The 27,882-nt window shown below is 20.7% G+C and overlaps 1 protein-coding gene across 12 annotated transcripts in view; it reads left to right on the plus strand.

The window, feature by feature from the left end:
- The window catches only part of Nuak (Nuak family kinase 1), a 148,820-nt gene that overhangs the window by 107,242 nt on the left and 13,696 nt on the right, over nt 1-27,882 (plus strand). For 8 of the 12 annotated variants that reach the window (XM_075288384.1, XM_075314442.1, XM_075288407.1 and 5 more), the window contains one exon: nt 7,848-7,963. In XM_075288384.1, the coding sequence (XP_075144499.1) occupies nt 7,848-7,963 (116 nt within the window). Of the gene's footprint in view, nt 1-7,847; nt 7,964-12,736; nt 12,825-24,732; nt 25,147-27,882 lie in introns of those variants that run through there. The other 4 variants (XM_075288426.1, XM_075288430.1, XM_075288414.1 and 1 more) reach the window with 2 other exon arrangements.

The following is a 27,882-nucleotide window of genomic DNA, read 5'->3' on the forward strand; positions in this document are numbered from 1 at the left end:
AATAAAATTTGCAAAAATTTTGTAAAGAAATAAAATTTTTACAAAGTTTTCGATAGAAATAAAATTTTGACAAAATTCTCTAAAAAAATAAAATTTTGACAAAATTTTCCATAGAAATAAAATTTTAACAAAATTTTCTATAGAAATAAAATTTTGAAAAAATTTTCTATAGAAATAAAATTTTGCAAAAATTTTCTAGGGAAATAAAATTTTGACAAAAATTTCTATAGAAATAAAATTTTGACAAAACTTTCTATAGAAATAAAATTTTGACAAAATTCTCTATAGAAATAAAATGTTGAGAAAATTTTCTATAGAAATAAAATTTTAACAAAATTTTCTATGGAAATAACATTTTGACAAAATTTTCTATAGACATAAAATTTTGCAAACATTTTCTATAGAAATAACATTTTGCAAACATTTCCTATAGCAATAAAATTTTGCGAACATTTTCTATAGAAATAAAATTTTGAGAAAATTTTCTATAGAAATAAAATTTTGCAAAAAACAATTCTATAGAAATAAAGTTTTGACAAAATTTTATATCGAAATAAAATTTTGAAAAAATTTTCTATCGAAATAAAATTTTGACAAAATTTTCTATAGAAAAACATTTTGACAACATTTTCTATAGAAATAAAACTTTGACAACATTTTCTAGAGAAATAAAATTTTGAGAAAATTTTCTATAGAAATAAAATTTTGAGAAAATTTTCTATAGAAATAAAATTTTGAGAAATTTTTCTTTAGCAACAAATCGTTTTCAGCAATTGCTGTTTGCTGAAAAATAATTTTGAAAACATCTACATAGATAAAATTTTAACAACATTTTCTATGGAAATAAAATTTTGAAAAAATGTTCTATAGAAATAAAATGTTGACAAAATTTTCTATAGAAATAAAATTTTGACAAAATTTTCTATAGAAATAAAATTTTGACAAAATTTTCTATAGAAATAAAATTTTGACAAAATTTTCTATAGAAATAAAATTTTGACAAAATTTTCTATAGAAATAAAATTTTGACAAAATTTTCTATAGAAATAAAATTTTGACAAAATTTTCTATAGAAATAAAATTTTGAGAACATTTTCTATAGAAATAAATTTTTGAGAAAATTTTCTATAGAAATAAAATTTTGCAAAAAGTTTCTATCGAAATAAAATTTTGCAAAAATTTTCTAACGAAATAAAATTTTGCAAAAATTTTCTATAGAGATAAAGTCTTCACAATTTTCTATAGAAATAAAATTTTGACTAAATTTTCTATAGAAATGAAATCTTGACTAAATTTTCTATAGAAATAAAATTTTGAGAAAATTTTCTATAGAAATAAAATTTTGAGAAAATTTTCTATAGAAATAAAATTTTGCAAAAATTTCTATAGAAATAAAATTTGCAAAATTTTTCTAAATAAAATTTTGCAAACATTTTCTAAAGAAATAAAATTTTGAGAAAATTTTCTATAGAAATAAAATTTTGACAAAATTTTTTGTAGAAATAAAATTTTGAGAAAATTTTCTATAGAAATAAAATTTTGCAAAAATTTTCTATAGAAATAAAATTTTGAGAAAATTTTCTTTAGCAACAAATCGTTTTCAGCAATTGCTGTTTGCTGAAAAAGAATTTTGAGAACATTTTCTATATGGATAAAATTTTAACAACATTTTCTATGGAAATAAAATTTTGAAAAAATGTTCTATATAAATAAAATTTTGTCAAAAATTTCTATAGAAATAAAATTTTGACAAAATTTTCTATAGAAATAGAATTTTGACCAAATTTTCTATAGAAATAAAATTTTGAGAACATTTTCTATAGAAATAAAATTTCTAGAAAATTTTCTATGGAAATAAAATTTTGCAAAAAGTTTCTGTCGAAATAAAATTTTGCAAACATTTTCTAAAGAAATAAAATTTTGACAAAATTTTCTATAGCAATAAAACTTTGAAAAAATTTTCTATAGAAGTAAAGTTTTCTGTAGAAATTAAATTTTGACAAAATTTTTTTATAAAAATAAAATTTTGACAAAATTTTCTATAGAAATAAAATTGTGAGAAAATTTTCTATAGAAATAAACTTTTGACAAAATTCTCTATAGAAATAAAATTTTGACAAAATTCCCTATAGAAATAAAATTTGGAGAAAATTTTTATATAAATAAAATTTTGATAAAATATTCTATAGAAATAAAATTTTGAGAAAATTTTCCATAGAAATAAAATTGTGGAAAAATTTTCTACAGAAATAAAATTTTGAGAAAATTCTCTATAGAAATAAAATTTTGAGAAAATTCTCTACAGAAATAAAATGTTGAGAAAATTTTCTATAGAAATAAAATTTTAACAAAATTTTTCTATGGAAATAACATTTTGACGAAATTTTCTATAGAAATAAAATTTTGCAAACATTTTCTATAGAAATAAAATTTTGCAAACATTTTCTATAGAAATAAAATTTTGCAAACGTTTTCTATAGAAATAAATTTTTTAGAAAAATTTGTATAGAAATAAAATTTTGCAAAAAAAATTCTATAGAAATAAAATTTTGGCAAAATTTTCTATCGAAATAAAATTTTGACAAAATTTTGTATAGAAAAATATTTTGACAACATTTTCTATAGAAATAAAACTTTGACAACATTTTCTAGAGAAATAAAATTTTGAGAAAATTTTCTATAGAAATAAAATTTTGAGAAAATTTTCTATAGAAATAAAAATTTGAGAAATTTTTCTTTAGCAACAAATCGTTTTCAGCAATTGCTGTTTGCTGAAAAAGAATTTTGAAAACATTTTCTATATAGATAAAATTTTAACAACATTTTCTATTCAAAAAAAATTTTGAAAAAATGTTCTATAGAAATAAAATGTTGACAAAATTTTCTATAGAAATAAAATTTTGACAAAATTTTCTATAGAAATAAAATTTTGCAAAAAGTTTCTATCGAAATAAAATTTTGCAAAAATTTTCTAAAGAAATAAAATTTTGCAAAAATTTTCTATCGAAATAAAATTTTGCAAAAATTTTCTATAGAAATAAAATCTTGACAATTTTCTATAGAAATAAAATCTTGACAATTTTCTATAGAAATAAAATTTTGCAAAAATTTTCTATCGAAATAAAATTTTGCAAAAATTTTCTATAGAAATAAAATCTTGACAATTTTCTATAGAAATAAAATCTTGACAATTTTCTATAGAAATAAAATTTTGCAAAAATTTTCTAAAGAAATAAAATTTTCTATAGAAATAAAATTTTGTAAAAAATTTTCTAGAGAAATTAAATTTTGCAAAAATTTTCTATAGAAATAAAGTTTTGAGAAAATTTTCTATAGAATTAAAATTTTGAGAAAATTTTCTGTAGTCAATGTGTGGTTTTAAGCTGCAATAAAAGCAACAACAATGCTTAAAGAACAAAACCAACAATAACAAAACAAAAAGAATGGAAAATGAAGAGGAAGCACGCTCTAAATAAACCCAGCCAACTGAATTCAAATCGATGATTTGACAGTGGCATCGGAAAAAGAGATATGTTTGTTTTGAATTTATTTCGGCATAAGCCGGCTATCATACAAAACCTTTTTTCGGGAGGTTCAAGTGTGGTTCATTTTTAGGTTTAATGAACTGCCTGAATTTATTCTGATAATTGGTTGATAGTTTTGCTGCAAGTAGAGGATGCTGATGAGGAATGTGGTAATTCCGAAACGTGCGTCCATCCAACCATCTTACAGTCTATAGGGCTTTGCCCAAATAAATTTGACAAACATTCTTTTCCTCTGTTGGTTAAGTTACACTTGTAGTTTAGTCAATGTATGGTTTTAAGCTGAAATCAAAAAAAAAAACAACAACAATGATCAAAAAAAAATTTTGGCAAAATTTTCTATAGAAATAACATTTTGACAACATTTTCTATAGAAATGTCGACAAAATTTTGACAAAATTTTCTATAGAAATAAAATTTTGAGAAAATTTTCCATAGAAATAAAATTTTGCAAATATTTTCTATAGAAATAAAATTTTGCGAAAATTTTCTATAGAAATAAAATGTTGATAAAATATTCTATAGAAATAAAATTTTGACAAAATTTTCTATAGAAATGACATTTTGAGAAAATTTTCTATGGAAAAAAATTAATATTTTCTACAGAAATAAAATTTTGACAAAATTTTCTATAGAAATAAACTGTTTACAAAATTTTCTATAGAAATAAAATTTTGACAAAACTTTTTATAGAAATAAAATTTTGAGAAAATTTTCTATAGAAATAAAATTTTGCAAAAATTTTCTATAGAAATAAAATTTTGATAAAAATGTTGACAAAATTTTCTATTGCAATAACATTTTGAGAAAATTTTCTATAGAAAAAAAATAACAATATTTTCTACAGAAATAAAATTTTGAGAAAATTTTCTATAGAAATAAAATTTTGACAAAATTTTCCATAGAAATAAAATTTTGAGAAAATTTTCTATAGAAATAAAATTTTGCAAAAATTTTCTAAAGAAATAAAATTTTGCAAACATTTTCTATAGAAATAAAATTTTGAGAAAATTTTCTGTAGAAATAAAATTTTGACAAAAATTTTCTATAGAAATAAACTTTTGACAAACATTTTCCATAGAAACAAAATTTTGACAAAATTTGTATAGAAATAAAATTTTGAGAAAATGTTCTATAGAAATAAAATTTTGAGAAAATTTTCTGTAGAATAAAAAATTTTGAGAAAATTTTCTATAGAAATAAAATTTTGCCAAAATTTTCTATAGAAATAAATATTTGAGAACATTTTCTATAGAAATAAAATTTTGACAAAATTTTCTATAGCAATAAAATTTTGACAAAATTTTCTATAGAAATAAAATTTTTAGAAAATTTTCTATAGAAATAAAATTTTTAGAAAATTTTCTATAGAAATAAAATTTTTAGAAAATTTTCTATAGAAATAAAACTTTTAGAAAATTTTCTATAGAAATAAAATTTTTAGAAAATTTTCTATAGAAATAAAATTTTTAGAAAATTTTCTATAGAAATAAAATTTTTAGAAAATTTTCTATAGAAATAAAATTTTTAGAAAATTTTCTATAGAAATAAAATTTTTAGAAAATTTTCTATAGAAATAAAATTTTTAGAAAATTTTCTATAGAAATAAAATTTTTAGAAAATTTTCTATAGAAATAAAATTTTTAGAAAATTTTCTATAGAAATAAAATTTTTAGAAAATTTTCTATATAAATAAAATTTTGACAACAATTTCTGTAGAAATAAAATTTTGAAAAAATTTTCTATAGAAATAAAATTTTTAGAAAATTTTCTATAGAAATAAAGTTTCTAGAAAGTTTTCTATAGAAATAAAATTTTGCAAAAAGTTTCTGTCGAAATAAAATTTTGCAAAAATTTCCTAAAGAAATAAAATTTTGACAATATTTTCTATAGCAATAAAATTTTGAAAAAAAAATCGATAGAAATAAAATTTTGAGAAAATTTTCTATAGAAATAAAATTTTGACAAAAAATTTTCCATAGAAATGGGTTAAAGTGGCAGCCCGACTTATTGTCAGGTTCACTTAGACTATTCTGTATATTGTGATATTCTATAGAAATAAAATTTTGACAAAAAAAAATTTCTATAGAAATAGGTTAAAGTGGCAGCCCGATTTATTGTCAGCAGTGTTATGTTACCGTTGGAAATTTTGAAAAAGTCGCAAAAAATTCGCATATTCAAAAAAATCGCATAATGATAAAAAAATCCCTTACATTTGTGAGGTCTTTTTGATTACAAATAATGTTCTACAAAACAACACAAAAACAATAAAGAAAAAGTCCCTTTAACATAAAAAGATATTTTACCTACTTATTGTAACATAAAATCCACTACAACGTAGACTTGCAAGAGACTAAAATGGATTTTTTCTCTTTGCTAAAATTAGCTGAAATGTACGCGAAAGCCATCCAGTACCAATTTACCATCAGCCAATTTAAAGCTTAAAAATCATTTAAAATAAAAAAAATATTTTTTATACAAACTTCTAATTGACTCTGAAATATATTGCACATATGATTTATTTATGGCAAACTCTTGCAAGTGTCCCTAGCAAAAACTTGCAACTTTTATATTTCTCAAATGTCATATAAGATCTCTCTCTCCCCCTAACTCTGGCTCTCTTTTGCTGGCTTTTTGGAGTAAACGAACGATTTCCAGTAAAAATTTGTGATAATTATAAAAATTTATTTGGTACTAGAACGGATCTAGTGGTTGAAATGGTATGCAATAAAATAACGACTGAACATATCAGAACAACGTCTAGGTTAGGTGTCCATTGTGATGCTATACATGATTTACTTCTTTCTTATTAATGAGTGCTTCTCTACACACAAAAACATTTTTTTTCTAATTCAATCACGAAATTAATTGATCCAATTAATTTTTTAATTGAAATGTCTTCAATCACAGAAATGATAATATCAATTAAAAAATTAATTGATACTATTAATTTTTGTGATTGATATTTGCTTCAATTAAACAATTTGTTGATTCAATTAAATTTTTAATTGAATATTTTTTAAAACTCAATTAAAATTTTAATTGGAAAATTTTTCGTGAAATTTTTTTCTGTGTACTTAGCCGAGTTCAAACGTCGTTTCACATTGCGGTGAAGTACTTAACAGCGAAACATTCAGCATCCGCCGCAGTATGTTAAGCATGCCTGCCTTACATACATAGGGTCGTGTGTTCAAACCCAGTTTCGACCAAATACCAAAAAGTTTTTCAATGGTGTATTATCTCCCACCTCAGTAATGCTGGTGAAATTTCTGGGTGTTTCAAAGCATATCTAAGTGGTTTTACTGCAATGTGGAACGCCGTTCGGACTCGCCTATAAAAGGGTGTCCCCTTGTCATTGAGCTTAACATAGAATCGGGCAGCACTCAGTGATAAGAGAGAAGTTAACCACTGTGGTATCACAATGGACTGAATTGTCTAAGTGAGTCTGAAATATCGGGCTGCCACTATACCTAACCTATCCACCGCTGGAACATTGCACAACGGTGCGCCACGTAAGGCGCAAGACGATGAATTCACATTTATAAAAATTGCTTCAAATTGAAGCACACACCTTTGGTGCGACTTTAGTCGCATGCGTGCGACATTTTGCATATTTCAAAAAAGTCACATGACGTCAGAAAGGTTGCAAAATGCGACTAAAGTCGCACAACGGTAACACTGATTGTCAAGATCACTCAGACTATGTCAATTGTGATATTTTATAGAAGTAAAATTTTCACCGAATTTTCTATAAAAATAAAGTTTTAACAAAATTTTCTCTAGAAATAAAATTTTGAGAAAATTTCCTATAGAAGATTTGTTTGTTTGTTTGTCTACCAAAAAACTGGTAGAATTTTCTCAAAATTTTGGTAGATTATTATTTTTGACTCGATGATTAATATTTTGAACCGATGTCAACTACTCTCTTTATAAAATTCAAATTTGGCACTCTTTATATTACCAAATCTGTAGGGCTAATGTAGCGTTTTGTGTAGTGAAATTCCTATCGGGTTAACTAATTATTTGTTGTTAGTCATTTAATATGCCTCGGTTGTAATTTTTTGTTTAATTCTTTTTAACCACCAATGCCTATGCTATACTAATCTAAACCTTATTATACAAAAGTAATTGTTACTATTAATAATAATATTTCATAAATGTCATATATATAATGTTATTTGAAAAAAAAAACACACACATACACATTAAGAATTATTGATTAAATTTTTGTATCTTTTTTTTTGTTATTTGCTCTATTTCTTCTACTTCTCCTACATTTTCGACATGCATCCAATGCGATTTTAGCCGACTTAATACCGCTGCCAACAGTATGGGAGTTCCATGGCGCCACAGTATGTCTCGCGATTTAGGCAGTGACATGGAATCCATGTTCTCACGCACAGGTGCAACACTGCCAAGAGGTGAATATCACAGATTAAAGAGTAAATTTTTAGATCACTAAAAACAAACAAAACAAAAAAAAAAGCAAAAAATCAAATCAAACCACAAGCAAATATTGTTATTATTTATTCATAAAACTACATTAAAAAAAAAACAACAACAAGTTAAGAGTACATTGGTTATATCTATTTTTATTACTACACCATTATTATTACTACTACTACCATATTTTTTTTCTGATTATTTATATAATAGACGATGATAATGCTATTAATTTAAAATTTTAATTATACATTTTTTTTTTGTTTTCGTATTTTCGTTTTCTTTTTTGTTTTTGTAATATGAGTTCAAACCAAATTAAGACGAAATGTTACAAGAAAAAATGTATATCAATAATCAAGCGTTTTATATTCTAAATTGAAAATAATATTCAATGCAATTATTTGTTAAATCACAATAACAATACACTGATAAAGTCAGTTAAGAAAATCCATATTAAAAATTTCCTATGTGTCATGTATCCGATCATCACCCTAGTTAGGGGGTACCAAGTTATTTCAGTCTATGGATATATAAAAATCCTTACAGACTATAGCTTACATCTAAACATATATTAAATCTACTTTCATTAGAAAATTATGCAATGGAATCGAAAAATCTAAATCTGTACTAGAAATTCGATTGAATTCTATCAAAGCTCTTTCCACTGGCTCATTATTAGAATATTTACTTCGGTGTACGAGTATAGCTATCAGGGATGGAATTTTTTTAAGAAAGTACAAAAAATGTTTTTTTTGAGCGAAAAAGTACTTTTCACAAAATTTCAACAAAAATTCCTTTGGAAGAATATTGTCAAGAGCTAAAGGTGCTGACTGAAATTTTCCATAGAATAAATTTTTGACAAAATTTTCAATAGATATAAAATTAAAAAAAATATAGAAACAAAATAAAAAAAATCTATAGAAAAAAAATGTTGACAATATTTTCTACCGACATAAATTGTTGACAAAATTTTGTACCGACATAAATTGTTGATAAAATTTTCTACCGAAATAAAATTTTTACAAATTTTCTATAGAAATAAAATGTTGACTAAATTTTCTATAGAAATAAAGTTTTGACTAAATTTTCTATAGAAATGAAATTTTGACAATATTTTCTACCGAATTAAAATTTTGAGAATTTGTTTGTTAGAAATAAAATTTTTAGAATTTATTTTTAAGAAATAAAATTTTGAGAAAATTTTCTCTAGAAATAAAATTTTGCGAACATTTTCTGTAGAAGATTTCTTTGTTTGGTAGTTTTTTGGTAGACTTTTCAAATTCCAAATTTTGGTTGATTATTTTTGACTGGAGTGGCAACCATGGTTGCTATTATTACTAACTTAGCCTATGGACTTAATTTTAAAAGCGAATTTTCTACCGAAATGAAATTTTGACAATATTTTCCACCGAAATAAATTTAGTTTTTAGAAATAAAATTTTTAGAATTTGTTTGTAAGAAATAAAATTTTGAGAATATTTTCTCTAGAAATAAAATTTTGCGAACATTTTCTGTAGAAGATTTGTTTGGTTGGTAGACTTTCCAAATTCCAAATTTTGGTAGATTATTTTTGGCTGGAGTGGCAACCATGGTTGCTATTATTCCTAACTTAGACTATGGACTTAATTTTAGAAGCGTTATCTATGAGTCTGGCCAATACTTTATAGTTACGGTATAGTTAAAATTTGTCCAATTTTTTTTATCCCATAAAATTAATGGGTCAAAGTCTAAATCCTTATGAATTAATATTTTGAATAAATAAAAAATTATAAAATTCAAATTAGTCACTCTTTATATTTTTTAGTTTATAGAAATAAAATTTTGCATTTTTTTTTTTTTTGGAAACATTTTCTGTAGAAAGTTTAGACTGAAATTTTCTATAGACATAAACTTTTGACAAAATTTTCTATAGAAATAAAATTTTGAAAAAAAAAACTATAGAAATAACATGTTGACAAAATTTTCTATAGAAATAAAATTTTGACAAAATTTTCTATAGAAATAAAATTTTGACAAAATTTTCTACCGAAATAAAATTTTAACAAAATTTTCTACCGAAATAAAATTTCTACAATATTTTCTACCGAAATAAAATTTTGACAAAATTTTCTATAGACATTAAATTTGGAAAAAATTGTCTATAGAAATAAAATTTTGACTAAATTTTCTATAGAAATAAAATGTTGACAAAGTTTTCTATATAAATAAAGTTTTGACTAAAATTTCTATAGAAATATAAATTTTAACAAAATTGTCTACCGAAATAAAATTTTGACAAAATTTTCTATGGAAATAAAATTTTAACAAAATTTTCTACCGAAATGAAATTTTAACAAAATTTTCTACCGAAATAAAATTTCTACAATATTTTCTACCGAAATAAAATTTGGAAAAAATTTTCTATAGAAATAACATTTTGAGAAAACTTTCGATAGAAATAAAATTTTAACAACATTTTCTACCGAAATGAAATTTTGAGAAAATTTTCTATAGAAATAAAATTTTGAGAAAATTTTCGGTAGAAATAAAATTTTGAGAAAATTTTCTATAGAAATAAAATTTTAACAAAATTTTCTACCGAAATGAAATTTTGAGAAAATTTTCTATAGAAATAAAATTTTGAGAAAATTTTCTATAGAAATAAAATTTCTACAATATTTTTTACCGAAATAAAATTTTGAGAAAATTTTCTATAGAAATAAAATTTGAAAAAATTTTCTATAGAAATAAAATTTGGAAAAAATTCTATAGAAATAAAAATTGGAAAATACTTTCTAAAGAAATAAAATTTTGAGAACATTTTCTATAGAAATAAAATTTGGAAAAAATTTTCTACAGAAATAAAATTTGGAATTTTTTTTCTATAGAAATAAAACTTGGAAAAATTTTTCTATAGAAATAACATTTTGAGAAAACTTTCGATAGAAATAAAATTTGGAAAAAAAATTTCTATAGAAATAAAATTTGGAAAAAATTTTCTATAGAAATAAAATTTAGAAAAAACTTTCTAAAGAAATTAAATTTTGAGAAAATTTTTTATAGAAATAAAATTTTGAGAAAATTTTCTATAGAAATAACATTTTGAAAAAATTTTCTATAGAAATAAAATTTTGAGAAAATTTTCTATAGAAATAAAAATTTGTGAAAATTTTCTATAGAAATAAAATTTTGAAAAATTTTTCAATAGAAAGGTTTAGAAAGGTTTTTCAATAGAAAGTAGGAAAAAATTTTCTATGGAAATAAAATTTGGAAAAAATTTTCTATGGAAATGTGAAATTGTGACAATATTTTCTATAGAAATAAAATTTTGAGAAAATTTTCTATAGAAATAAAATTTTGAGAAAATTTTCTTTAGAAATAAAAATTTGAGAACATTTTCTATAGAAATAAAATTTTGAAAAATTTTTCAATAGAAAGGTTTAGAAAGGTTTTTCAATAGAAAGTAGGAAAAAATTTTCTATAGAAATACAATTTTAAGAAAATTTTCTATAGAAATAAAATTTTAAGAAAATTTTCTATAGAAATAAAATTTTAAGAAAATTTTCTATAGAAATAAAATTTTAAGAAAATTTTCTATAGAAATAAAATTTTAAGAAAATTTTCTATAGAAATACAATTTTGACAAAATTTTCTATATTAATAAAATTTTCACAATACTTTCTACCGAAATGAAATTTTGCCAATATTTTCTATAGAAATAAAATTTTGACAATATTTTCTATAGAAAAAAAATTTGGAAAAAAATTTATAAAAATAAAATTTTGAAAAATGTTTCAATAGAAAGTTAATAAATCATTCGTGAGGGTAATACGATACTGAAAAGGTATTGAAAAAAGTACTATTAGTACTGCATTTTCCATCCCTGATTGCTATATAAACACTTTTATGTTGACGTAGCAAAAGAGATTCATGCCCTCACAATATGTTATTTGCAGTTTAATAGCGTCTTTATAAATATTTTGACCAAATATCAAATATTATATAACCTAAAAGTTAGGTTACACAATTTCAAGGACAAATTTCTCATAAATAAAAAATTAAATTTTTTACTCTTTGAAGTAAAGAATATTTTTTTTTAATGTAAAAATTAAACTTTTTAGGTTTAAAAAAATTGTCTTTTAAATTAACAATTAAAGATTTGAAATAATTCAAACACTTTGCCTCGGAAATAGAACCAAAATCCCTAAATGAAAATTGATATCTTGGGATCCAAGTAATATTTTCCTTTTTTGTGTATAATAAAATTTGTCAGAGTTTTTGGGATCTTTTTTAAAACTAAAAAATGTGCGGGTTAAATTTACACTTTAGGATATGATTTGGACTCATACAGTTTAAAAGAACCCGTCCTTAGAGAGGTAGCATAAACCATTCTTGGACAAGTAACTGTGTTTTTTTTATTGTGTAACCAATTAATATTGGGCTTAGGTCAAAAAAATTTGTTAAACTTTAAAAAAATGTAATTGCCATTGCCTTTATGAATATTTTATAATTAATTGCATTGAATTTGTTTTATGTGGTATATGAAACGATAAATATGTATAATGTAGAATTTTAAATTTTATTAAGAATTCTCCAATATTTTACTATGTTTTGTCTACATTCTATCTCTTGTTTGGTTTGAACTTTTAATTTTAATCGAGAAAAAAAAAAAAAAAACAAAACATAAGCTTCATTCAATCTAAACTAACTTAATTGTTTTCTTTTTTTATTTATTTCTTTAATTATAATCTATTCTTACTACAAATAAAAAGAAAAGATGAACAATATAAAATCCTTGAGAAATCAACGATACGACAATGATGATCAATTAAAATAAATTTCTTTCTGTTATAGCAAAAATTAACCAAAATGAAAATTTTCTCCTTTAAAAGCTATTTTTTTAGCGCAAACACACAAAAACCTCGTATTCAAAGTTGTGGAACACACATTTTCATTTAATATATCCATCTATATATATAATTCTATTTATATATTTATATTTATTTAAGTATTTATTATGTTTATAAAAAAACATCAACGTTGGAAGCAGTAATTAAAAAAAATTTATTAAAAAAACAAAATATTTATATGGAAAGCCCCGGTGCCCACCGTTTACAATAACATTAATTGTTAATTTTGTTAAATGCACACAACAAAATGTGATCATTTTTGTCTCAATTAAAAATTTAATTGAATTGGTGAAAAAATAATAATAAATTAATTCAATTAATTTTGTAATTAAATTACACATTAACAAAAGGCCATATTAAAAAAAAATATATGTATATATATATACACTAAGAGGAAAAAATAGTCGTAATATTAACGATTGAGTACGATGACTAACGATCGTTAATACATGTTTACGTTAGTTCGACGAAACTTACTTAAATTCAACGAAAACAATTTTATACGTTCACAGGAAAAAAATATCACTAAAATATTTCCAATTAAAAAATTGATTGAGGTTGAAAACGTAATCAATCAAAAGTTTAATTGGTACAATTAACTTCTTAGTAAAAATAATAAATAAAGTAATTAAAATTTTTTTGAATATTTTTACATTTTTAATTATAATATTGATTATCGCAATTTGCATTTTAAATAAATATAAAAAATATATATTTTCAATTAAAAAATTTCAAAATTTGATGTGACAAATTTAGATTCACAGAAAATTTTTTTTTGTCTTCATCACGAAATTAATTCATCGAATTATTTTTAATTGAAATTTTTTTCAATCACAGAAATGATACTAGCAATCACCAAAATTGATCCAATTAAAAATTTAATTGGTACTATTAATTTCATTGACTGATTTTTGTTTCAGTAAAAAAAAAAATGTTGAACCAATTAAATTTGTAATTGATTTTTTTTTTTAGAATTCAATTAGAATTTCAATTGGAAATATATTGGTGATATTTTTTTGTTTTGTGAAAAATCAAACCGAAAAAGTCTTAAGAAAGTATAAACTCTTGTAAAATTGCAAGAATACAATATTAATTGGTACAATTAACTTTTTAGTAAAAATAATAAATAAAGTTATTAATTTTTTTTTTTTTTTTTGAATATTTTTACATTTTTAATTAAAATATTAATTATCGCAATTTACATTTTAAATAAATATCATTCAATTCAATATCATTTCAATTAAAAAATTTCAAAATTTGATGTGAAAATTTTAGATTCACAGAAAGAAAATGTTTGTCTTCATCACGAAATTAATTCATCGAATTATTTTTGATTGAATTTTTTTTTCAATCACAGAAATGATAGTATCAATCATCAAAATTGATCCAATTAAAAATTTAATTGGTGCTATTAATTTCATTGATTGATTTTTGTTTCAATTAAAAAAAATGTTGAACCAATTAAATTTTTCATTGAAATTTTTTTAGAATGCAATTAAAATTTCAATTGGAAAAATTTTGGTGATATATATATATTTTTTTTTTGTGAAAAATCAAACCGAAAAATTCTTAAGAAAGTATAAACTCTTGTAAAATTACAAGAAAATTGTTTCAAAAGATTAATTGGTACAACTAACTTTTTAGTAAAAATAATAAATAAAGTCATTAAAATTTTTTTTTGGAATATTTTTACATTTTTAATTAAAATATTAATTATCGCAATTTACATTTTAAATAAATAAGAAATATATATATTTTCAATTAAAAAATTTCAAAATTTGATGTGACAAATTTAGGTTCACAGAAAAAAAGTTTTTTTTGTCTGCATCACGAAATTAATTCATCGAATTATTTTTAATTGAAATTTTTTCGATCACAGAAATGATACTAGCAATCACCAAAATTGATCCAATTAAAAATTTAATTGATACTATTAATTTCATTGATTGATTTTTGTTTCAATTAAAAAAGAATTGTTGAACCAATTAAATTTGTAATTGATTTTTTTAGAATTAAATTAAAATTTCAATTGGAAAAATTTTGGTGATATATATATATATTTTTTTGTGAAAAATCAAACCGAAAAATTCTTAAGAAAGTATAAACTCTTGTAAAATTACAAGAAAATTGTTTCAAAAGATTAATTGGTACAACTAACTTTTTAGTAAAAATAATAAATAAAATTTTTAATTAAAATATTAATTATCGCAATTTACATTTTAAATAAATAAGAAATATATATATTTTCAATTAAAAAATTTCAAAATTTGATGTGACAAATTTAGGTTCAACAAACAAAAATATTTTTATCGATTTTATCTTTTGGATTTGTCCATAAAAAAATATCAAAAATTTATTGGAGATTTTTGTGAGGAATTTTAATTTAAATTGGAGATTTTTGGGGACCGAAGCTTCCGAATTTTATGGACAAATAATAAATAAAGTCATTTAAAATTTTTTTTTGAATATTTTTAAATTTTTAATTAAAATATTATCGCAATTTACATTTTAAATAAATAAAAAATATATATATTCTCAATTACAAATTTTCAAAGTTTTATGTGAAAAATTTAGATTCACAAAAATTTTTTTTTGTCTTCATCACGAAATTAATTCATCGAATTATTTTTAATTGAAATTTTTTTCAATCACAGAAATGATAGTATCAATCACCAAAATGGATCCAATTAAAAATTTAATTGATACTATTAATTTCATTGATTTTTGTTTCAATTAAAAAAAACATGTTGAACCAATAATATTTACATTGAATTTTTTTAGAATTCAATTAAAATTTCAATTCGAAAAATATTGGTGATATTTTTTTTTTTTGTAAAAAATCAAAAAAAAATCGAAAAAGTCTTAAGAAAGTATAAATTCATCGGATTATTTGTAATTGAAATTTTTTTCAATCACAGAAATGATAGTATCAATCACCAAAATGGATCCAATTAAAAATTTAATTGATACTATTAATTTCATTGATTGATTTTTGTTTCAATTAAAAAAAATTGTTGAACCAATTAAATTTTTAATTGATTTTTTTTAGAATTCAATTCAAATTTCAATTGGAAAAATGTTGGTGATAGTTTTATTTTTGTGAAAAATCAAACCTAAAAAGTTGTAAAATTACAAGAAAATTATTTCACCTAATAGAAAAATAATTATAAATAAATAAATAAAACTTTAATAAAAAACGTAAGTGGATTTTCGACCAAAATCAATTAAATATTTAATTAAATCCATAAAAGAAAAAAGTTAAAGTGCGGGAAAAATCGATTAAATGTTTAATCAAGTATATTTTTTGTTTCTAATTAATTCTGTGATTGATACTATCATTTTGGTGATTGAAGAAATTTCAATTAAAAAATTAATTGAATCAATTACTTTCGTGATTGAATCAGAAAACAAAATTTTTCTGTCTTGGTTCAATATCAACGATCAAAATCGTAAATAGTACGAACATTTTCTGCTTAGTGTATGGAGAAACCTTGGACAACCACCAATTATTTTAATCTGATAATAAAGCAAACGAAAAAAGCCCATGAAACTTATCCACATTTGAGAAATGTTTCAGAGGATTCACTTTCGCTAGAAATCACCGGTTTGGCCAACAACATTTTGTTTGTGTGTATATATGAAATTAATTTAGAATTGTTTCCCATCTTCTTCACAGAACAAAAATTTCTCTTAATAGATTTATTTAATTGTAATTTTGTTATATCATTAAATTGTCTTTATATTGGTTTGTGGCCTAATTGGGAAATATTAAATTATCACGGATTTTTTACAGCAGAGCTTAATTCTTTTTTTTCTAAAAACCTGTCAGAAATTTATTGAGGCTTTTTGTGAGTAATTTTAATTTAAATTTCGAATTTTTGAAAACCAAAGGTTCCGAATTTAAGGACAAGAACCAGAAAAATACTTGCAAACCTTTTTTTTTATCAAAAACAAAAAATATTAGTAATTTTCTCTGATGTATTTTTTTTCATAAAAATTTTTAGAAAAACTATATTTGGAATTTTTGTGGGGCATTTTAATTTAAATTTTTGGAACCAAAGCTTCCAAATTTGAGGACAAGAGACCGAAAAATAATGGCAACACTGATTTAATTTCAGATCATATACTCTCCTGTCTTTTTTTTATTTCGAATATTCGGAAACGAAACCCAAGGTTTTTTCTACTACAAAATTTCAATTTTTTGATGATGATAAATTATATAAAATGTCGATTATTTAAGTTTGAAGTCGCAACTCGTTTTTAAATTCAAGATGTGTGAGTTGAGGTTGAGAATTAATAAGTTGAGGTTTAAAAAACCAATTTTCTATGCACAAAAAAAATATATCACCAAAATATTTCCAATTAAAAAGTTAATTGAAGTTGAAAATTTTTTCAATTAATAAATTAATTGATATAATTAACTTTTTAATCATGATAGAAGCATTATGTTAATTAAGTCAATGATTGAAAAATTTAAAAATGTTTAATAAAAAAATTAATTGATACAATTAACTTTTTAATCAAATTCGGAAGACTAATTCAGTTAAAAAAGTGCTGATTTTTTTTTAAATTTTTAACTAAAAATGTATTTCAAACAATCATTTGTTAATCCAAATAAAAACTCTAAGCCAATTCAGAAAGTATTTAAAAATAGTTACATTTTTTAATTAAAAAATTAATTGAGTTTTGCAATCAACATCAATTAAATTTTTAATTGAATCAATTAAAAAATTAATTGAATTTTCCTAAAAAAAAAATCAATTAATTTTTAATCAAGAATTTTTTGTATGCCCAATTAAAACTGTGATTGATACTATCGTTTTCGTGATTGAAGACATTTCAATTAAAAAATTTATTGGATCAATTAATTGGGTGATTGAATCAGAAAAACATTTTTTTGTGTGTGGTAAAAAATTTTTGGATTCAGTGACGAATTAATTGATGCAACTAATCTATAATTGAATCACAGAAATGATAATATTAATCACTAAAGTCAATTAAAAAATTAATTGATATTATTAATTCTTGTGATTGATTTATGTTTTAAATAAAATATTTGTTAAATCAATTAAATTTTCAATTGAACATTTTTGAAAATTCGTTTAAAATTTTAATTAAAAATATTTTGGGGAAATTTTTTTCTTTGTGGTCTTCAACAACGATCACTGGATTTTCATAACATCCACAGTCGTAGACATACCTCACATCAATTTTTCGACATTAACTAGACGATTTTTCTTTAATGAATTAAGCCTTAACAATTCATCCCCAGTTGGGCCTTACAAACTGCAAAAGTGTATTTGTTTTTTTTTTTTTTTTTTCTGTGAAGATAGCATTAATCGGCCCCACCCCAACTCCCAAAAACTCCCTCCGTTTTACTATCTGTGTTGACAATAACCATTGAATATTTTGGAGAAATCAATGCATACAACTACAACCAAAAAACCCATATAATTATTCCTTATGGTAACAACAGTTTTTTTTCTTACGGTGTATGCAGATTGAACTTTATTTTTTTTTTATACTTAAAATATACAAAAAAAATGATTTTGTTCGATTTACTTTTTTCTGAAAAAAAAAACACAAAATTGAATAAAAAAAAATAACATTTAAGGATATACACCAGAATACTTTTTAGAAATATATTAAAATAAATCAAATCATTAATAAATAAAAAAAAATAAACTATAAAATTGTGATTTTTGCAAATCAAAACAAAAAATAAAATTCTGTTTTATTTTGCTCTCTTAAGCCTTTTCCACAGTTCTTTGATATTCTACGAAACAAAAAAAAAAAAAAGAAAACACAACTAAAAGAAATGTAAATATGATAAAACAAAAAACTAGAAAAAGAGCACATAATTCGCTTTAGGTTTTTTTTCTTTCTCTCATCACAATCATTTCACGCGGATTTTCTACCACCATTTCGCAATTAAGGCCAGCCTGTTACTTTCTTAAATTGAATATTTGTTTCTTATTTTTTTAATGATTTTTTTTTCTCCTTAATTCTAACACCAGTATATCTTTTAACTTAATTATTTCTCTTATATTTTAACATGAAACTTTTTGTTGTTTTTGTTGGCGTTTTTTTATTGTATGAAAATAAAAAGAAAAGACTTTTTTTTCTAAATTAAAACTAATCACATTTTTATTGATGGTTCGCATATATAGTAAATTAAAAATAATTAGTTGGAAATTAATATAAATGTTCATACGATATGGAAAATTATGTGATCTAATTAAATTTTTTTACAAAAAAATTATTGATAAAAAATAATTAATGCAATTGAAGATGCAATCGTCCCATTCAAATTAAAATTCTCTATCAATTTATATTATTTAATAACTAGGACTTATATAACAACATTTAAATTGAACAATTTTTCAATTTAAATTAAATTGAAAATTTAAAATAATTTCATGGCATTTTATGAAAAAAAATCAATAAGCTTGAGATCTTAAGCTCGAAAATATATTCTAGCAAATAAATATCTAAATTACATATTTGTTTCAATTAAATATTATCAATTAAAATATTAATTTATTTCATCATTTTAATAATTAATTAATTATTAAATAAAACATAAAAAAATATAACAGATTTGAAATTTATTCATTCAATATTGAAACAACAATTAAAATAAATAAATAATCTAATTAATTTGTCTTACAAAAAATTATTTAAAAAAAAATATTTATGAAATTGAAAATATAATTTGGATTAGAAATTCTATCAAAAAAATTAAAATTAGTTTAAATTTTTAATTTAAAATTTAAACTAATTAAAAAAAATCTTCAAGATTGAAATCTCAAATTTAAATAATCTAATTAATTTGTCTTACATAAAATTATTAAAAAAAATATTGATGCAATTGAAAATGTAATTTGGATTGGAAATTGTATCAAAAAAAAAATAAAATTAGTTTAAATTTGTAATTTAAAATTTAAACTAATTAAAGAAAATCTTCAAAATTGAAATTTATTAAAATTTAAACTAATTAAAGAAAATCTTCAAGATTGAAATCTCAAATTTAAATAATCTAATTAATTTTTCTTACAAAAAAATGATTAAAAAAATTGATGCAATTCAAAATGTAATTTGGATTGGAAATTCTATAATAAAATGAAATGAAGATATATTTCAATTCAAATTAAATTTAAACTAATTTCACTGAGTTTAAAAAAATCTTCAAGATTGAAATCTCAAATTTAAATAATATAATTAATTTTTCTTACAAAAAATGATTAAAAAAATATTGATGCAATTGAAAATGTAATTTGGATTGGAAATTCTATCAAAAAAATTAAATTTAGTTTAAATATTAATTTAAATTTTTAATTTAAAATTTAAACTAATTTCACTGAGTTAAAAAAATCTTCAAGATTGAAATCTCAAATTTAAATAATCTAATTCATTTTTCTTAAAAAATGATTTAAAAAAATATTGATGCAATTCAAAATGTAATTTGGATTGGAAATTCTATAAAAAAATTAAATGAAGATATACTTCAATTCAAATTAAATTTAAAATTTAAACTAATTTCACTGAGTTAAAAAAAATCTTCAAGATTGAAATCTCAAATTCAAAAAATAAAATTTTGATTCAATTAACATATTTATTTAATTCATTCAATAAAAAATGCATAGTAGGTTTGAAATTTATTCATTCAATATTGCATCTCAATTTATTGATTGATATTAAATTAATAAAAAAAAGAAAAAATTAAAAAAAAATTCCTTTAAAGAAAATATTTAAGTGATTTAACAAATTTTTCTTCCAAAAAATTATTGATAACAATTGATTAATGCAATTGAAAATGTTATGGTTCCAATCAATTTTATCAATTTTTATTTTATATTATTTTATTTAATAACTAGAAACAAAAATAAATTGAAAAAAAATTTCAATTCTTATTAAATTGAAAATTTAAACTAATTTCATTGAGTTACAAAAAAATCTTCAAGCTTGAGATCTCAAACTCGAAAAAAATCTACCAAATCAATTTTTAAATTGCAAAATTGATTCAATTAAAATATTAATTAATTCGCTTTTGTGTATCATATAATTTTTTACATTTAATAATTGATTCAATTAAAAATATAAAGCAGAATTAAAATTTATTCATTCAATATTGAATCAATAAATTAATACCAAATTTATTAAAATTAAATAATAAAAAATTAAAAAAAAAAATTAAAATAATGAAATAAAAAAATTAATTAAAACAAATTAAAAATTAATATAATAAAATATTAAAATTAAATAAAAAAAATAATTCACTTTTTTTCAAGCTTGAGATCTCAATATTGAATCAATAAAATAATAGCAAATTAATTAAAATTAAATAATAATAAAAAATAGTTAAATCCCTTAAAGAAAATATATTTTTTTTTTATTATTTTTATTACAAAAATTTATTGAAATCAAATCAAATTATTTATCAATTTCTTTATTTTATGTAATAACTATAAGTTCTATAAAAAAAATGAAATTGAAATTTTTTCTTATTAAAATGAAAATTTAAACTAACTTCAATGACTTAAAAAAAGTGTCAAGCTTGAGATCTCGATCTCGAACTCGAAAAGAATTTTATCAAATAAATCAGTACCAAATTAATTAAAATTAAATAATAAAAAATTGTTAGGAAAATATTTAAGTGATCTAATTATTTTTTTTATAAAACATTATTGATAAAAATTAATTAATGCAAAAATATCAATTTCATTCCTTTTTTGGTTTTGATAGAATTTATAGTTATTAAATAAAATAAAGAAATTGATAGATAATTTGATTTGATTTCAATAAATTTTTGTAATAAAAATAGTTAAAAAATAATAATATTTTCTTTAAGGGATTTAACTATTTTTTTTTATTATTTAATTTTAATTAATTTGGTATTAATTTATTGATTCAATATTGAGATCTCAATCTTGAAAAAATGTAATCGTCCCAATCAAATCAAATTCTCCATCAATTTCTTTATTTTATTTAATAACTACAACTTCTATAAAAAAAATTAAAAATTTTTCAGTTTTAATTAAATTAAACAAATTTAAAAAAATTATCAGTTTTAATTTTAATTAATTGAAAATTTAAGTTAATTTCAGTGAGTTAAAAAAAACTTCAAGCTTGAGATCTCAAACTCGAAAAAAAATTATCAAATCAATTTTTAAATTGCATAGTCGATTCAATTAAAATATTAATTATTTTTAATTATTAATTCACTTCTGTGAATCATATAATTGTTAATATTTAATATTTGATTCAATAAAGAAATATAGCAGATTTGAAATTTATTCATTCAATATTAAATGAATAAATTAATATAAATTTAATATAAAAAAAATAATTAATCCTTAAAGAAGAAGAAATTATTGAATTTCATTTTTTATAGAATTTATAGTTATTAAATAAAATAAAGAAATTGATAGATAATTTGATTTGATTTCAATAAATTTTTGTAATAAAAATAATTAAAAAAAAAATAAAAATATTTTCGTTAAGGGATTTAACTATTTTTTTATTATTTAATTTTAATTAATTTGGTATTAATTTATTGATTCAATATTGAGATCTCAATCTTGAAAAAATGTAATCGTCGCAATCAAATAAAATTCTCCATCAATTTCTTTATTTTATTTAATAACTAGAACTACAATAAAAAAAAAAAAATTTAATTTTTTAGTTTTAATTAAATTAAAAAAATTTTAAAAATGTATCATTTTTAATTAAATTGAAAATTTAAGTTAATTTCATTGAGTTAAAAAAAACTTCAAGCTTGAGATCTCAAACTCGAAAAAAAAATTATCAAGTCAATTTTTAAATTGCTTAACCGATTCAATTAAAATATTAATTATTTTTAATTATTAATTCATTTCTGTGAATCATATAATTTTTATATTTAATATTTGATTCAATAAAGAAATATAGCAGATTTGAAATTTATCCATTCAATTTTAAATGAATAAATTAATACTAAATTAATATAAATTTAATATAAAAAAATTAATTAATCCTTAAAAGAAATTATTGAATATTCGATTCGATTAATTTCTTTTTCTAAGAAATTAATTAAAAGAAAAAAATAATTTATATTCCTTTCCAAGTACAATAGATTTTTTTATCTCATTTACAAAAAAAAAATATATCACCAAAATATTGCCAATTAAAAAGTCGATTGAAGCTGACAACTTTTTTAATTAAAAAAAATGATGCAATAAACTTTTTTATCAAATTCGGATGGCGTTATTTAATTTAAAAAAATAATTTTTGCAATCAATATAAATAATAAATAATTAAATTACTTAAAATTTATTGAAATTTGCTAATAAAATCTTTTAATTTTTTAATCAAATATTTTTATGTGCAATTTAAACTGTGATTGATACTACACACACAAAAAATTTTTTCTGATTCAATCACAAAATTAATTGATCCAATTAATTTTTTAATCGAAATGTCTTCAATCACTGAAGATCAATTTTAATTAAAAAAAAATTAATTAAAAGTCAATTAAAAAATTTATTGAAAGTTAATTAAAAAATTAATTGAAAGTCAATTAAAAAAATTATTGAAAGTTAATTAAAAAATTAATTGATTAAAAATTAATTGATACTATTAACTTTTATGATTGATTTTTGTTTCAATTAAAAAATTTATTGAATCAATTAAATTTTTAATTGAATATTTTTTAAAACTCAATTAAGACTTTAATTGGAAAAATTTTCGTGAAATTTTTTTCTGTGTATCATTTTCGTGATTGAAGATATTTCTATTAAAAGATTCATTGTATCAATTAATTTCGTAATTGAATTGGAAAATTGTTTCCTATACAAGAAATAATTTTGTTAAACACTTTCAATTTGAAATCATTTAGATTTGTCGACATTATTAATTAAAAACTTGAGATATATGCGAACTAAATTCACTATTACGATATGATTGTACCTATATGATATTCTTCACCTTGTAATTATTTGTTGTTTTAGTTTTTTAAATCACTAATACAATAAAGGCTTTTTTATCAAAAAGAAAATGGGAATCGGACCAATTATAAAATTTTATCAAAATTTTTTAAATAAATATTGTATATAAATAAATAATTTGAAGAATTTGAAAATAAAATTTTCATAATTCCTCTAGTCTAAAAAAAAAACACCACTTAATTTTTTAACATATATTTACTTTGTATATATACGTCTCAGAGTTCTGGGCTTTTTTAAATGTTTATTTAAGTAACATATTTAAAGAAAAAAAATCTATTTTGGTTTTATTTGTTTTTTTGAATAGCAAAACCAAAACAGATAGAAATAAATAAAATAAAGTTAATTTGCATACATATTTAATTTGTCTCCAATTGTTATAATTTCTCTGCTTTGTTTTTTTCCTTGTAAAACAATAATATTATAATTAAAACATTTAAATTGTTATAGATTGTTAAAAGGAACACTTTTTTTAAATTGAAACAAAAAAAAAAGATAAAAGAGAAGAAAGAAAAATGTCCAAAACTTTGAATACGATACGTGCAAGTGAAACGCTAATAATTAACAACAAACAATAATAATGAATAAAGTTGTCCTTTCTTGATTTTGTCAATTTTAATATTGTAATGTTGTCGTATTGAAAAACAAGCTGTTTATATTTTTCATTTTTATGCTTTACAAAACAAAAATACGTTTGAAATAATTTATTGTTGTTTTCGTTTTGCTGTATGATTTTTTTTTAATTAAAAAAATGTATAATGTATAATTTATTTTTATTGTTTTTCTTTTAGTTTTTATTTAATTACGCTAAGATTTTCTTTTGTTAATTTTGTTTGATTTTGTTTATGTTTAATTTTTTCCCCGTGCTTTTTGCAGCCGGCTTTACCATCGCTACTTCAAAATCGCATGATCCCAATACTAGTTTAAGAAGTTCCTCCTCTACTACTAGTTCAAATAATTCTATCAACAACCACAACAACAACAACACTACAAATAATATTACTACCATTACTACAAAAACAACAGCAACAAAAAACACAGCCACAAATAAACCAAAATTAATAACCAGTATCCAGACAAAAACAATAAATTCTAATAAACCATTTAATATAAAACATTAATCCATATATATATTTTTGAAAAAACCAAAAAAAATTAAAACTAAAAAAAACAACAATAATCCATTCCATTTAACCTATAGAGGATATATCATTGAGTATTAAAAAACACATATTATATAGATTATACAAAGAATCTTGTTAAATAGACGTAAACCAAATTAAAATCGTATTCAATCTTTATTTATTCAAAGATATTCTATATATTTTACAAAATTTGCAATATTTCGTCAACATTTTATTTCTATAGAAAATTTTGCAAAATTTTATTTCTATGTAAATTTTTTGCAAAATTTATTTCTATGGAAAATTTTTGCAAAATTTTATTTCTATGGAAAATCTGTGCAAAATTTTATTTCTATAGAAAATTTTTACAAAATTTTCTTTCTATAGAAAATTTTTACAAAATTTTATTTCTATAGAAAATTTTTACAAAATTTTATTTCTATAGAAAATTGTCGCAAAATTTTATTTTTATAGAAAATTTTTACAAAATTTTATTTCTATAGAAAATTTTGTCAACATTTTATTTCTATAGATAATTTTTGTAAAATTTTATTTCCATAGAAAATTTTCTCAACATTTTGTCAAAATTTTATTTCTATAGAGATTTTTTTCAAAAATTTATATCTATGAAAAATTTTGTCAAAATTTTATTTCTATAGAAAATTTGGTCAACATTTTATTTCTATAGAAAATATTTACAAAATTTTATTTCTATAGAAAATGTTTGCAAAATATTATTTCTATAGAAAATTTTGTTAACATTTTATTTCTATAGATAATTTTTGTAAAATTTTATTTCTATAGAAAATTTTCTCAACATTTTGTCAAAATTTTATTTCTATAGAAAATTTTTGCAAAATTTTATTTCAATGGAAAAATTTAGCAAAATGTTATTTCTATAGAAATTTTTTGCAAAATATTATTTCTATAGAAAATTTTTGCAAAATTTTATTTCTATAGAAAATTTTTGCAAAATTTTATTTCTATGGAAAAATTTTGCAAAATGTTATTTCTATAGAAATTTTTTGCAAAATATTATTTCTATAGAAAATTTTGTCAAAATTTTATTTCTATAGAAAATTTTTGCAAAATTTTATTTCTATAGAAAATTTTGTCAAAATTTTATTTCTATAGAAAATTTTTGCAAAATTTTATTTCTATAGAAAATTTTTGCAAAATTTTATTTCTATGGAAAACTTTGGTCAAATTTAATTTCTATAGAAAATTTTTTCAAAATTTATTTTGGGTTTGATATAGCCCCCCATATGGACCGATTAAAATGATGCACTTCGATCAAAACTTGTCCACTATATACATTTGCGTTTCATACACTCAAAAACAGTTTATTTAAATTCAAAGATTTTTACCTTCCCTTAAGGATTTTAGTATTGATTTCGAGCCAAAGATGCTGTTTCTTTAAAATAAAGACATTTGTTTTGAGCTATTTAGCGTTAAATCTGCACTGAAAAACAAATATTTACGTGATATTAATGATTACGCCACCTAAATTTTAGGATGCGAAATTTACAAAATATTAAGGACAAAAATCTTTAAAATAATGAAATTTTAATTAAAATAAAGTTTATAATATTTGCTTCAAAAAATTTTTCATTAAATTTAGGACACGAATTTTGTAAATTTTCGCCCCTCCGTTAAAGTCGCATGTCTTTGAACACCGTGGTGCAATGGTTAGCATGCCCGCCTTGCATACACAATGTTGTCGGTTCGATTCCTGCTTCGCCCGAACACCAAAGAGTTTTTCAGCGGTGGATTATCCCACCTCAGTAATGCTGGTGACATTTCGGAGGTTTTCAAAGCTTCCCTAAGTGGTTCCACTGCAATGTGGAACGCCGTTCAAACTCGGCTATAAAAAGTAGGCCCTTGTCATTGAGCTTAACATGGAATCGGACAGCACTCAGTGATAAGAGAGAAGTTCACCAATGTGGTATCACAATGGACTGAATAATCTAAGTGAGCCTGATACATCGGTCTGGCACCTAACCTAACCTAGAATCAAGCACGCAAATATAGTTTCAATGTTTTTTTGTTCTTTTTCGATCACTAGAGGCGAAAAAAAACTTTCAAAATTGATCACTAAACTCATTGCTGCACTCAAACAAAAGTTTACTTGGATCCAAAGATTTTAACGTTTCCTTAAGGTTTTTGGTATTGATTCTGAGCCAAAGATGGGGCTTCTTTAAAATAAAGACATTTTTAAGTAACCTGTGTAGCTTTAAATCTAGGATCAATAAAATTAAAATTAGGCTACAGATCTCATTTATGGAGTTTTCATTTTTCTTTTTTGCGATATATTAATAAAGCTATTCATGTACAAAGAATTGCCAGTTTAAAAATCCAAATTATAACAGATATTTCAAAGTAAAAAAGATTTTCTTAATTCCAAAAACAACAAAAAAAACTAAATCACAAATACAAAATTCTCAAAATAAGTCTTGGCCTCTATTTGAAGTGTTTTTATTTTAAATCTAAAGATTCAATATTTCAGTCAATTTAAGGACAATTTCTTTAAATCAAAAATGTTTTTCTTTACTTTAAGGAAAATTTGCCTTAGTTCAAAGACATAAGACTTCAATGGAGGGACTCATATCTCAAAAATTTATGTCCTAAATTTAAAAGAAACATCATTTTAATGCAAATATTATAAACTTTCTTTTAATTAAAATTTCATTATTTTAAAGAAATTCGTCCTTAGTATTTTATTTCTATAGAAAATTTTATCAAATTTATATTTCTAAAGAAAATTTTGTCAACATTATATTTTTATAGAAAATTTTATAAATTTTTTTATATAGAAAATTTTGTTAAAATTTTATTTGTATAGAAAATTTTGTTAAAATTTTATTTGTAAAGAAAATTTTTGTAATTTTTTTTCTATAGAAAA

Source organism: Haematobia irritans, chromosome 1, assembly GCF_050003625.1.
Source record: "Haematobia irritans isolate KBUSLIRL chromosome 1, ASM5000362v1, whole genome shotgun sequence".
NCBI classification, from domain to species: domain Eukaryota; kingdom Metazoa; phylum Arthropoda; class Insecta; order Diptera; family Muscidae; genus Haematobia; species Haematobia irritans.